Below are 13,428 nucleotides of genomic sequence, written 5' to 3'. Positions count from 1 at the left end.
GTTTCCAACTTGAACAACAGATAGAAAAATCAATTCGCTAATTTGCTATGTGCTCTTTATAAGCGTAAGTAGTTGAGCTAAGGTTAAGCCATGCTACACATAAAAATAAACACATCCAAAATAAATACATCGGGATCTGTTTTTTTTTTTTAACTGACTCATTGCTTATCTATGCTCACTTGTAGCATTGTTCTTTTTAGAATGTGATTTAAGTTTACACTGAAATCACTGTTTCTTGTTTTGTAAGGCAAATTTAAAGGTGAACTATCATGAGTAGACCCAGGATCCCCAGGAGTTAGACAAGTAACATAAATGCCTTGTGGACTGAACACAACCAGCTCAAAGAATGGAAAGACACTGGTGTCAGGAAAGGTTTCTTAAAGAAGCGAGGTACTGTGACTTTCCAGTGTTTGTAATTGATTTGTAATAATCCATGAAGTCTAACAAAATGCCATCAAGGAGGAGTCCCGTGAAGTCTGTTTTGAAGAAAGGGCAGAAGGAGTTATTTGCAAATAACTGACCTAGATGTTGCTAAGATGTCTCCAAAGTTCTCGGAAGCAAGAACTAAGTGAGCTAAGTCTTACCTGTGCTGGTCCCTAAGTATCTCCGCGTCATTCACCAATCCAGATACGACTGGCGGAGAAGTGAGGAACAAGTCTGATGGTTTGCTCTGATATTAAAGAGAACGAAATCACTTTTGGTGCCTTGGTGGGGTAAGCACAGAGAGTATTTAATCCTCTGAAATTCCCGAGGAAAGCCAGCGGGTTCCACCCCTTTGGTCAGAAAGTTCAGCTCAGCCTGTTCTTGACACATTTTAATAGTGAGAACCCACATCTCAGTTTGGAGATGATTCATAGCATAACAAACAGAGGGGAAAAAAAAGTCTGACTCTAAAATCTAGAATTCTTGCCATGGTATTGCTTATCATCTGAACTGCTGAGCTGATTAAGCATCAGACAAGTTGTTACATCTTAAAATGTTGAGGTTATGACACCAGGTTTTTCCAATTTCCATGAATTTGGGATCCATGCCCATAAATCTGACATTTAATTTTACTTTCCCTTCTGGATATCGTCCATTTAACGAGTATTTGTTGAAAACCTGTATTCTGCTAGCTAGGGAGCTATGGGCTATGCAAGAGTGAAATGCAATGAAAAACATTCTTTGTCCTTGATCAGCTTACATTTGATCTGGGAGATAAAGTTATTCAAAATCAAAATGACTGGATAATAAAACAAAGTGGCCCGTGAGGAACTGTTATTATCTGTGGCACTGACGATGTTACAGCCTTTTAGAAGAAGGAGAAGTCATGGTTATTCTCAACGGCCAAAGACATGGGGCCATTCCTTTGATATTTTCCAATTGCAAAGTATTTTAGGAATCATGAGAAAGAGGTGTTCCTTCCACTCACATGGGAGAAGTCCACGAGAGGGTCTAAAAAAGCCCATTACAGACACTAAGGAGAAGTTTTAGCAGCACAAATGGTACAGATCACCTCTTAAGCTACTGGAATTATCTCCAAATGGCCAGAGCCTGCTCTCTCCACCCAATGGGGGATGTCTGCCTGGGGCTGCAAATGTGAACCCGGCTGCCACCCTGGCACCCCCATCGAAGGTCAAAAAAGGTTATTTTAATTTATAACTGCCTTGTTACATTATCTAAGGAACCAATCATTAAAGGCACTCTTTCTTAATGCAGTGTCCTAGTCCTGCTTTTAAACCATATTTGATAGATTACCCTGAAATTCTCTAACCTAATATTCCCAAGGTTGATGTGGGCACCCTTTTAAATTAGATTTTTTTGTAAGAACAACACACTGTTTCCAGCACAACTGCATCGGGGAAGCTCTGGTCAGGAAGAAAACACAGTTTATGCTCACAGACCATCATGTACAACCAGGTCAGGTCTGGCTTTCAACCCAAAATCCGCCTTTTTCTTAATTGCTTGGGCTGACACGTGGGATTTGGAAAATAACCTCTCAAGGGTTTGCAGTGGAGCCAGGAGAAAGGACACATTTGCATAGCACTTTGAAACTAACACAGTTAAAGGCACTGTCCCCCCACCCAGGACTGACTTCCTCACGTCCCTCCCAGCAGAGAGCGCTGTGCTCTACCCCGTGGGATTGTCGGAACACATGTCTACTGAGCGGAATTCGTGAACCTCAGATTTGACGATGGGCTTTCTTTTTTCCCCCATTTCCCGTGCATATATAATGTTGTGTCCGGGAAACCTTTAGAAGTGGGTGAAATGTGCATAGTTCGGCCAGACCAAAATAAGCATCTTTCCTCATATGCAAAACATATACCAAATATCTTATGTTTAGTCCTAATGCTAATTAATAGATGATACAGTTCCCATGTTCATATGCGACCCACCTGCCACTTTTTAACGCTTGTGGTTGCAGACGAGTTCATCCCACCAATGTGCCATGCTCTCCTATGAACACTTAGGATATTTATAGCCTTTGACAATTATTATTACAGGGGTGCATGGCTGCCTCAGTTAAGCATCTGACTTTTGATTTCGGCTCAGGTCATGATTGCACCGTTTGTGGTTCAAGCCCTGAGTCAGGTTCTGTGTTGACAGTGTGGAGCCTGCTTGGGATCCTCTCTCTCCCTCTCCCCCGCTTGCTGTCTCTGTGTCTCTCTCAAAATAAATAAACTTAAAAAACATTATAGATAACAGTGTTTTGAATGCATTTGTGACCATTGCTTCTGGCTTCTCTTTAGAGGGGACTTCTTTGCTAACGTGGGGACATGTTTTGTGACTCTTACTACATATTTTTTGTATTGTGTCAAGAATGAATTTGCTCTTAAGCCCCTACCCTGTGTTCATACAGCAGGACAAAAAATTTAAAAACTCCACAGTTTACTATTTACATTGTTGCCCTCACTTCCTTTAAAATCCCACAGTTATAGGGGCGCCTGGGTGGCTCAGTCGGTTAAACGTCCGACTTCAGCTCAGGTCACGATCTCGCGGTCCGTGAGTTGGAGCCCCGCGTCGGGCTCTAGGCCGATGGCTCAGAGCCTGGAGCCTGCTTCCGATTCTGTGTCTTCCTCTCTCTCTGCCCCTCCCCCGTTCATGCTCTGTCTCTGTCTCAAAAATAAATAAAACTTAAAAAAAAAAAAAAAACGCCCACAGTTATAAGCTGCTTTTGTGTTTGGAAATCCCCGTGTTTTCAGAGAGCCTATTGGTGGAAGTAAAAAGCACCAACCACCACCTCCTAATTCCCCTCATGCCTTAAGTTAAAAAAAAAAATTGTGTTTATTTATTTATTTTGAGAGGGAGAGACAGAGAGAGCTAGCAGGGGAGGGGCAGAGAGACAGGGAGAGAGAATCCCAAGCAGGCTCCCACACTGTCAGCACAGAGCCCGATGTGGGGCTTGAACTCACAAACCGTGACATCATGACCTGAGCCAAAGATGGACGCTTAACAGATTGAGCCAGTCAGGTGCCCCCTTTTTAAAAAAATGTTTTTTAAGAAATCCGCCTCATTCTTTACCTATGACTGTCAGGTAGTTCCGCCATGTTGCCCCACCCACTCGGGTTAAGTGACAAGAACGTGGCTTGTTTACGTGAGTGCGAATTAAGTGAGGGAGTCCCACAGGGCCACCAAGTGAGAGTGCATTGCGTTAAACTTGAAGGGTACCCTTGGCGAGCTAGTAAATCACTCACTGAACTGGCTCCATCCATTACTTGAGGATACATAAGGCAATTTCCATCCCAGTGATATTAATTTCTTGGCTACTGTCATGGGCTTCAGTGCCCATGATGAATGTTTTTACAATGAATACCAAATTAACCCAAACTGATTAGAGGCTTTTATAAGTTATTAATGGGATGTCACTTCAGTCTGGTCCTCTCCATGTCTACGACATTTCATTAAATAATTTCCTCTTGCTGGAAAGATCCATCTTTCTCCCCTCATTGGACTTGTCAACGTTGATAAAACTCTGCTTTGCCCCCTTAGTGACTCAGAAGCGGGTAAGCAACATGCCCTTGGGCAGACAGCTCACCCGTTTCTGCTCAGGTGGCTGCCTGATCAGGGTCAGGAGAGAGAGTCACCATCCAGCTAGAGGTCCTGGGGTCACGACAGGGTACCTGGGACAGGGAAACAGGAGGTCCTCAGGCCTTCCCCCACCATTACTGAGTTATAACGGACACGTCACATTGTGTTAAGTTTAAGGTGATGTCATGTACTTCTCTATTGGAAGATTACTGCCTCCCTCCTGTCACATAATTATTACCTGACATAAGTCAGGCAGAGAAAGACAAATACTGTATGATCTCACTTACTGTGGAATCTACAAAGTCTGAACTCACAGAAACCAGGAATAGAACGGTGGTCACCAGGCACTGGGGGGGGGGGGGGGGGGGGGCGGTGACAGATGCTGGTCTCAGGGTACAAATTTCCCGTTACAAGATGACTAAGTTCTGGGGATCCAACATCCAGGTTTCTTATAGGAACATATTCCCTCCGTTTGAGGGATCATTTCTGGGGTGACATCGGAGCAGGGGAATTGCCGTCACCTTTAATGGCCTTTTCTAAGGAGACGGACGGTTGCCAACCTGCCAGGAGCTACAGGCTTAGAGGGACAGGGACTGATGGGAAGCTTTCTGAGCAGCATCCTTCACCACCTGCAAGCTGGAGAAGAGCCAAAGAAGAGACTGAGCCCTCTGGGCGCCCACCCACACACCCGTGTTATCTCCCTGCGTTACCTGTAGCCTCGCTCACCTTTGGACACATACCAAACACTCATTTGATGACATTCCTGTTTTTTTCCTATTCTCTACCTTTTGGTTAAGCCAAGTAATAATCCTAATAGCAGCAGCACAACAATCCATCATTTACTGAGTATTTTCATTATATGAGGTTCTACACCATGTACTTCTAATAAATTAACCGAATCTGTACAGTGACCTCTACGAGATACACATTATTATCTCCAGTTTACAGATGAGGAAACTGAGGCTTGGAGAGATTAAGTGCCTTAAGATCACACCTTTGGCAAGTGCCAGAACCCAGATCTGAAAGTGGCCTCCTGACTCTACAGGTTTTGTTTTTAACAGCCTTAAAAAATAGGAGGGCCTGAGTGACTCAGTTGGTTGAACATCTGACTTCAGCTCAGGTCATGGTCTCACGGTCCGTGGGTTCGAGCCCCGCATTGGGCTCTGTGCTGACAGCTCGGAGCCTGGAACCTGCTTCGGATTCTGTGTCTCCCCTTCTCTCTACCTTTCCCCTGCTTGTTCTCTCTCTCTCTCAAAAATAAATAAACTTTAAAAAACAGAACAAACTGGGTGGCTCCATTGGTGGAGGGTCCCACTTGTGATTTGGGCTCAGGTCATGATCTCACAGTTTGTGGGTTCGAGCCCTGCATCAGGCTCTTTGCTGACAGCTCAGCCTGGAACCTGCTTCAGATTCTGTGTCTCCCTCTCTGTCCGTACCTCCCCCACTCGTGCTCACTTGTTCTCTCTCTCTCTCTCTCTCAAAATAAATACACATTAAAAAAAGAGAACAAACTAAAGGTTCTTTTCCTTCTAAGGCTCTAAATGAAGACCTTTAGATTCTGAGACGGAACAGGCAGTTGTGATGTTACAACGAGGTTTTCAGATGAGGGCTTGTCGTTCAGGGTTGGGTTGTCCCTGGGTTCCTGCCGTCTTGCTCCCGGCATGGTAGCAGGTGTCCTGGCTGCACCTGCCCATCCCTGGGTGAGGTCGGGGCCTTGCGGTGACTGCCACCCACTCGTCCTTCCGTCTGCACTTGGCTGCCACACGGAGAGCAGGGTCCCCGCGTGGATGCCAGTGTGTCTACAGATGCCCACACCTGCCCGGAGTGAATCCTCAGGTCTATTAGCTGTCTGCTCTTTATTCCCTTTAACAGAGCATTTGGGTGTTTCAAGAACAATCTCTCCATCTGGTATCTCATGTTGAACTACTGACATTTTGGTGGCGTGAATTTTTACAACGCTAATCGCTATTTTTTAAAAAAATTTTTAAACATTTATTTATTATTGAGAGACAGAGACAGACGGAGCATGAGCATGGGAGGGGCAGAGAGACAGGGAGACACAGAACCCAAAGCAGGCTCCAGGCTCCGAGCTGTCAGCACAGAGCCCGACGCGGGGCTTGAACTCACAGACCGCGAGATCATGACCTGAGCGGAAGTCGGACGTTTTACTGACTGAGCCACCCAGGCGCCCCATCTAATGGGCTATTTTTAAAGGTTCTTTTCCTTTACAGGAGAAACCTGAGTGCTCTGCAGTGGCCGAGGGTGAGCACAAAAACCCTTCAGCTCTAATTCTTCCGGATCGTCCACTGACTCCCAGAGGCATGGCTTGTTTGCTATGAGTCCACAGGGAGCACGAGGCGATGCTAGTGACCCCGGGAAGTGAGACCCTTGCTCTCTTTTGCTGTTGACATGTTAGAAAGAACCCTCGGTAAAATGGTGCACTAAAAAAAGACAGTGGGCCCAGAGGACTCAGAAGAAGCTGATTTATAGAGCTTGGCTTCTTTAGAACAGACTCAGTCATTTGATCGTGGCAGTTGTTACGTCACAGACCTAAGGACGCGTGCCTCTAACCACTAAGGGGGAGGATGGTCCAGGGCTCCTGCAAAGGTGCTCACAGCAGGCAGCTCAGAGGACGCCGGTGGAAAAGGTTGCACGGGGGAGGGCTGCTGGGACCCTGGAAGGAAAGTCTGACGGAAGGTGGGGCTTGAGAATCCACAATGAAAACGGGGGCCTGGTTGGTCCCCTCAAGGAGGCCCAGGCTTCAGTCTCGGCTGAGACTGTGGTCGGGAGCAGAACTGCTCTGCAGGAAGAACATCAAGCGGCCAGGGAATGACAGCATGTCCTCACCGTCAGGAGGGCTTTGCTGCAGCCGGCATCACTGCACCAAGACCGGGGGCCCAAGAGTCCTGGCTGGAAACTCGGCCAGCACCCACGCAGGGATGCGGGGCAGTCACGCGTCCTGCCATGGACAGGACACTGAGATTGTGCCGAGGGGACGGAGATGCAGCGGGGCGGGCAGGGCAGCACAGAACAGGTGCAGGTGCCGACGGCTAGTAACTGCGGTGACGGGTGCCTTGTCCACGAGGTGGAGACAGCTGTGCCTCGCTTCTGCATCTCCGGCATTTAGTGAAACTCCAGCGTCTAGAGCACAGGAAGTGTTCAGTGGGAATTTACTAAACCGTGAACAAATGCGTGAACGAATGATGGTCAAAACTGTGTACACAGACTGGCCTTCAGGTCCCTCACCGGTCGCTGGCTGACCGACCACAGCAACCACCGGTCATCCCCGTCAACCCGAGAGCTCTCGGGGCCAGGAGAATGTTCCAGAGTCCAGTCTGCCCTGCGACCTCGTCAGGAGAGCTGCTATCTGAGCCATTTACAAAGAAGCCACTGAAGCAGATTCCTCGACTCTCCTTGGGGAGTCATTCTGTCCATGACTTTCCCCGGAGAAGTATCCTAGGGTCTATCAAGCCATGTAATCAAGGCAATTTTTCACACAGTGTAGCTGAAGTCCCCCCATCTGGGTAAACATAGTTAATTTTATTCCCTCGTTTCCAGGAAGACACAGAGCAGTCTCTCACTGTCATCCACACCACAGCCTTGCGTGCCTCGAGAGACTATGACGGAGTCGGCTTCCTGTTCGACGCGGGAGAGCGGAGCCTGTGAGCATCCCTCCATTTTCTTCTGCTGGACTGTCACCTGCATGCCGGGACCGCTCCAGTGGCAGTTCTGGCAGCTTCCCCGGCCGGCTACCCTATCTGCTCGTCATTTGTCAGGTGCTGAAGCCACCTTGGTGTTGAAGAACTCCCAAGAGGCTTATTAGACTTCCCTTTCAAAGCTGTCCATTTGTCACCATCGTGGTAGCAGGCCAACCGAACAGGAGCCCATTTTCTGTCTCTGATCATCCGAGTAGGCCAGCAAAGATGCCAGCCTCCAATCCTTACTGTTGTCTAATGCCATGCAATCACATTTGTAGAACTTTCCACGGCACTTGGCTCCAAAGGGAAACATGCAACAATTCTCCAAAGTACCCTATGCGTGCGCGCTAACCCGCTAAGACAGGCCGAGGGGGCCTGAGCTCCCGGAGCATGCCAGAGATGCATAGGAGGCCCCCGCTTCTGACTCTTGATTTCAACTCAGGTCGTGATCTCACGGCTTGTGAGTTTGAACCCCACGTCAGGCCCTGCGCTGACAGTGCAGAGCCTGCTTGGAATTCTCTCTCCTTCTCTCTTTGGCCCTCCCCTGCTTGTGTGCTCTCTTTCTCTCTCTCAAGATAAATAAATAAACAAACATTAAAACGATGTCCTTGCAGAGATTATGTATTAGAAGATGCAAGGCTACGTTCAGACGGACAAACAGTCATATTGAAGGTTAGCAGAGACAGGACTTCACATGAACAGACACACACGTAAGGGGGAGGGCTTCACCAAAGATCAAAGAAGAGAAACTCAGAGAAGCACTCCATGTAGGCCAAAGTTTATCTGCAGGGGATAAAGTACGGGGAAAACTTTAGAAATCACGTGTTTTCAATGTGAACGGCTATGTCCACTGACCACATAAAGATGGAGGGGAAGACACTTCCTCAACCCTTTACATATATTTTCTCCCTTAATCTCATTTAATCTAGCCAAATCCATTTTCCTATTTTCAGGCTCAGCAGGCTCCTCTAACAATGGGCCCATCAGGCAGTATTTATTACCTAAGATGTGAGCGGAAGGTCCGACAAAAGTTACCCTAGGAGGCAAGAGTCAGTAACTGGAGGCCGTGTGGAGACATGAGAGAATGCCGTTAGCCTGCTCCCAGGGTGGGGTGCCGTCTCCCTGGGACTTACGGGGTCCCCGAGCCAAAGGGGCTGCTGAAATCACTCCTCACCAGGAGGTGAGGATGCTCAGAAAGCCCTCAGGTGAACTTGAACTCCAGCTGTGTTCTCTGTTCCTGAAGGAGAATCACTCATTTTAGACTCTTTATAATTAGAGTAGATTTCCTTCGGGGAGTAATATTTGCTTTTTCAAGTAAAATGGCAATGAGGGGTTTGTTAGTGTCTTTGCAAAGCCTGCTCACGGGTTGCAGACTTTCTTTGCCGAGAAAGCGAGCCCCAGGAGTACCTGTCACCAGGGTGCTGGTCCCTGGGCCAGGCTTTCCTCATTTGAGGACAGCCGAGAGAGCGTATGATCCCCCCGAAACACGGGTCAGCAACCACAGCCTTCGGGCCAGAACATCTGTGTGTGTAAATAAAGTTTTATCAGAACAAAATACTGTCCATCTCTTTCTATGTTGCCTATAACCGCTTTCTCTCTACAACAGCACAGTGGAGAGTTGAGACCCAGACGTTCCTGTGTGGGCTTGCAAAGCCTAAAACACCTGCTACCTGGCCCCTTAAGAGAAACAGCATGCTGACTCCTGCATCCTGTACAGGATGCTTTCTGGGGTGAGTTACATTGCCTACCAACCACACTCGGTACAAGAACTGTATAATAAAAACCAGAAGTTCAAAAATGTTAATAACTCAGAAATTCCCTGAGCACATTAGTACCTTTGGGACTAAGCCCAAATACTAGCAATTATTACTTACCTGAACATTCATTTCCTTGGAGCAGAAAGGAAGGTGAACTTCCCTACTGTTAAGTAATGTCCTGAACATCCACACAGATCGTGGCTGCTTGTCTGCACCCAATCACTTTGTGTTTAAGCGACTGAGGGTCACAAGGATATATTATGTAATAAATCCATTCATGCATCCATTTAAAAACATTTTTTTAATGTTTATTTATTTTTGAGAGAGAGACAGAGTACGGGCAGGGGAGGGACAGAGAGAGAGAGGGAGACACAGAATCCGAAGCGGGCTCCAGGCTCCGAGCCGTCAGCACAGAGCCCGACGCGGGGCTCGAACTCACCGACCGTGAGATCATGACCCGAGCCGAAGTCGGACGCTTAACCGACCGAGCCACCCAGGCACCTCCATGCATCCATTTTTGACCTCAACAAATATATCCTGAACACTAGGCGCTGGGCTAGGCACTCAGAATACAAGGTGATGGAGCTGGATGCCCAGATGAAGCTGGCGGAAGAGGGCAGACCCTAAGTTCACACCAAGGAGTCCAAGTGATGGGAGCCTGCACGGAGACACGGGAGTCCAGAGACGGAGCCAGCGGTGGGGAGCGGAGTCAGGGACGCTTCCTCAGAGAACCTGGCGCCTACCTAGCTTTGCTGCCAGTTCTTTAAGAGGTTGAGCAGGATGACTGTGACCCTTCAGCCCACCCCCAACCCCTAGAAAGCAGGACACAAGCAGCTTGAGATACGGAAGGGGCTGGCCTAATAGGTACGTGGCCTAGAGAGGGAACATTCTGCAGCTCCACCTGCCTGCAAATTCCAGACAGAACCCTAAAGTGTGTGTGTTTGCTTGCACGCACGTGCTCACACCCGTCCTTCTTTAGGAGCTGTGGGTTAAATTTACCGTAAACCAGAAGCCCTTTCCAGAAGGCAGGACCAGGTTGTGCGACCTTGGTTCCAGGGTCTGGCCTCTCTTGGGTGCTGATGGGGAAGCGTGAGTCCCTAAGCTTAGTGATAATCACCGGGACACAAGGGAAGAGGCCGCGGGCCGGCCGGGAAGAGACGCTGACCAGTGTGTGAGTCACGATGTCCTCACCCTGACGCCTGTACGGAGGCTGGGCAGTGGCCCCTCAGGAAGGCTGCCCGCCCGTGAGCTCTTCCCCATGTGGGGGAATGAGGCCGGCGTGCAAGGCTGTGGGCAGCGGGCTGCCCGAGGACCGTGGAGACTTGGGAGAGCCTCTGTGGAGGCAACATGTCACTTGTACGGAGTGATCTGACGGATATGGGTGCACTTTGCTCCCAGACACACCTTCCATCATGACATCAGAGGGACTTAAAGTCAGCTGTTGGAGACTCAGTCACGCGAGTCTCGGGTTTTCACAACCTTCTATGACGTCGCGGCTTCTCCTTGTGGAAGAGTTAGCGACTCTGAGGAAAGGTGAGTTTCGTCTCCTTGTAACTGAGTTGGCGGGGGGTGTTCACCCGCCTCCTGGCCCCCCCCTTCCCCCCAAGTCACAAGCTGACTCCCACTGGCTAAACATGCTTTTCGAATCCTGATCGCTGCGTGTCGGGCACTGGGGACCCTTTAGTCATAGCTAGGACAGTTCTGTGGCCTGTATCTTCCTAGTTCCTTAAGTCATTTCAAGGAAATGGAATTAATATGCAATCAGTATAACCATACCATTGGGAAAAATAAGATTATTTCAATTCCTAAGACAACAGACAGACTGTCCAATACGATCTCACCTCAAGCTTTTTAGAATAATCATTTTCTGTGTTATTTTAGGAAAAGTGTTTTTAAAATGCCGCTGTATGTAATCAGCATCAAGACGCAGAAGGACATGACGTGAAGCCATGAGGCAGCGCTGGCCACATGCCGACACCGCTCACAGGGAGGACGGCTCCACGATGGCCAGCAAATCCACCTTCTCCCAAAACCCTCCGAAGAACAGAGCCAGGCTTCCAAGAGCAAAACCAAAGAAACCCGCAACGGCTCCGTGACTCTGCTAATTCCCATTGGTCTTTTCGACAAGGTTTATCTCCTTGACCTCACGGTACGTCTGGAGTCTACACGCAGCTAGCTAAGTGGGGACCACTTCAAGGGTCTCAGATCGGGGAACCAGAGCACCTGCCGTTACATAATTCTCTAATCAAAAAAAGAAATGTCCATTTTACACAGGCGAATATTCTGGTGTACCTTTCCAAAGTTCAACTCATGCAAACACAGACCCTGAGCGTAGTGAGCAGATCCCTCCTGCAGTGTGTAAACTTCATCAAATTCAAACCTGGTCACTGAGCTCGATTGGCTTACCAGCTGCTGGCCTTTGGGGCCCCACCCTGCATACTGAAGCTTCGCATTGCTCACTTCCGGTGGGTCCAGACTTTGAGGGTCCCTGAAAGAAAATAAATGAAGAAACAACCAATCAATCAATCAACATGGTGGGAGATAAGAATGGTCTATGTTTATCCTCCTCCTCTCATTTCTTCCCTTCAGCCACTGTATGAATTTCAGAAGCTCGTGTTATTAAATAGTATGTCTCCGCCTTCCATTAGACTTCTTCAGAATGAAGCTGAGACTGGCCCGTCACTGCTTAACCCAAATAGTAAATATTTATCAAGAGACAACCTGCAGAGGTCTGTAGGTCAGTTATTAAAACGTCCACACCAGTCAACGTTACAAATGGAAATGCATGACTATGCAGTGGTAAGCCCTGTGGCTTCTGTCTCTATCTTGGGTTTTCCTGGCAGATGGCTTTTCTCCTAAGCATACTGCTAGGTCATTCTGACCTTCCAAAACCAGTGGCCTCAGGACAGATTTCACCCTTTGGTTTACACAGGGAGGGAAGGAGGGAGAGAGAGAAGGAAGGAAAGGGAGAGGGGAAGGTTGAGAGAAAGACTGTCTTCCTTTCAGACATCACTGAGGTTCTTTATTTACTGATATGCAAAATACCATGCTAACAAAATCCTGCTAAGGTGCTTAAATAAATGTCATAATGAACATGAAGAAAACCTAACACTTGTATAGGTCTGAAATATTTCAGTATATTTTGTAGCTACTATTCTCTGCAACATGTGGAAAAGACTCATTTTCATATGTTTTTCAGATGACGTTATATCTGTGTTCTGCTGGATGGGCCTGACTCTGTCGGGTTTACGCCCTATCACTTGGCTATGATGTGCATCATGCAGAAGGCATAGCTGTGAAGGTGCTCATTCATCCACTGAGAGGCTGTGGCTGAATGGTCTCTGAAAAAGGAGGAAGGTGAATTTTAGGAGAACAAAGGAGATGAGGCAGAAAGGGAAGGGAGGCAAAGTGAGTAGGTGCCGACTCTGGGCTTGAGTCAGCAGAAACTTCTAAAGTTGCTAATACTTAATAATACTACCAGGACAAAACAGAATTCACTTAAGAGTAAAAAGCACTGGAGAAGGCGAGATAGTCTTCAATACCCCCGCGTAGTTTTAGATGGGGTCCCTGGGTCTAACGAGACCAGGGAAGCTTGAAGATGGGGTGATTAGGTGCTAAGCAGTGGATGACAACTGATAACAGGACTCAGCCGGGAAGGCTGATGGCCAGGCATTTATTTAGAAGAATAAGGGAGGGGTCTTAACATTCCCAGTTGCAAAGGAATCTTAACAAACCCTACCGTGTGTATGTCTTTAATGTTTCAAACTATTTTCATAACATGGGTTATTTCCTCTTTGACCTTACATAGGGAAAGGCTTTCTAAGGAGGATTCAAAATCCAGAAGCAATAAAAGAGTGATAAATTTGACTACATAAACATTTTTAAGTGTTTTTTGCATCAAAAACATCATGAACAAAAGGCAACTGACAAACTGGGATAAGTTATTCATAACATGTACCATGGAC

General features: G+C 47.6%; 1 protein-coding gene across 4 annotated transcripts in view; it reads right to left on the bottom strand.

Annotated features, from left to right (window-relative positions):
- Positions 1 to 13,428, bottom strand: part of DPP6 (dipeptidyl peptidase like 6) — an 851,682-nt gene that overhangs the window by 160,180 nt on the left and 678,074 nt on the right. For all 4 annotated transcript variants that reach the window (XM_049642150.1, XM_049642146.1, XM_049642148.1 and 1 more), the window contains exon 7: positions 11,870 to 11,951. In XM_049642150.1, coding sequence (XP_049498107.1) covers positions 11,870 to 11,951 — 82 coding nt within the window. The remainder of the gene's footprint in view (positions 1 to 11,869; positions 11,952 to 13,428) is intronic.

The sequence above is a fragment of the Panthera uncia genome, chromosome A2, assembly GCF_023721935.1.
Source record: "Panthera uncia isolate 11264 chromosome A2, Puncia_PCG_1.0, whole genome shotgun sequence".
Classification (NCBI taxonomy): domain Eukaryota; kingdom Metazoa; phylum Chordata; class Mammalia; order Carnivora; family Felidae; genus Panthera; species Panthera uncia.
The sequence above is the reverse complement of the archived record's forward strand: the minus strand, read 5'-3'. Positions and strand labels throughout refer to the sequence as shown.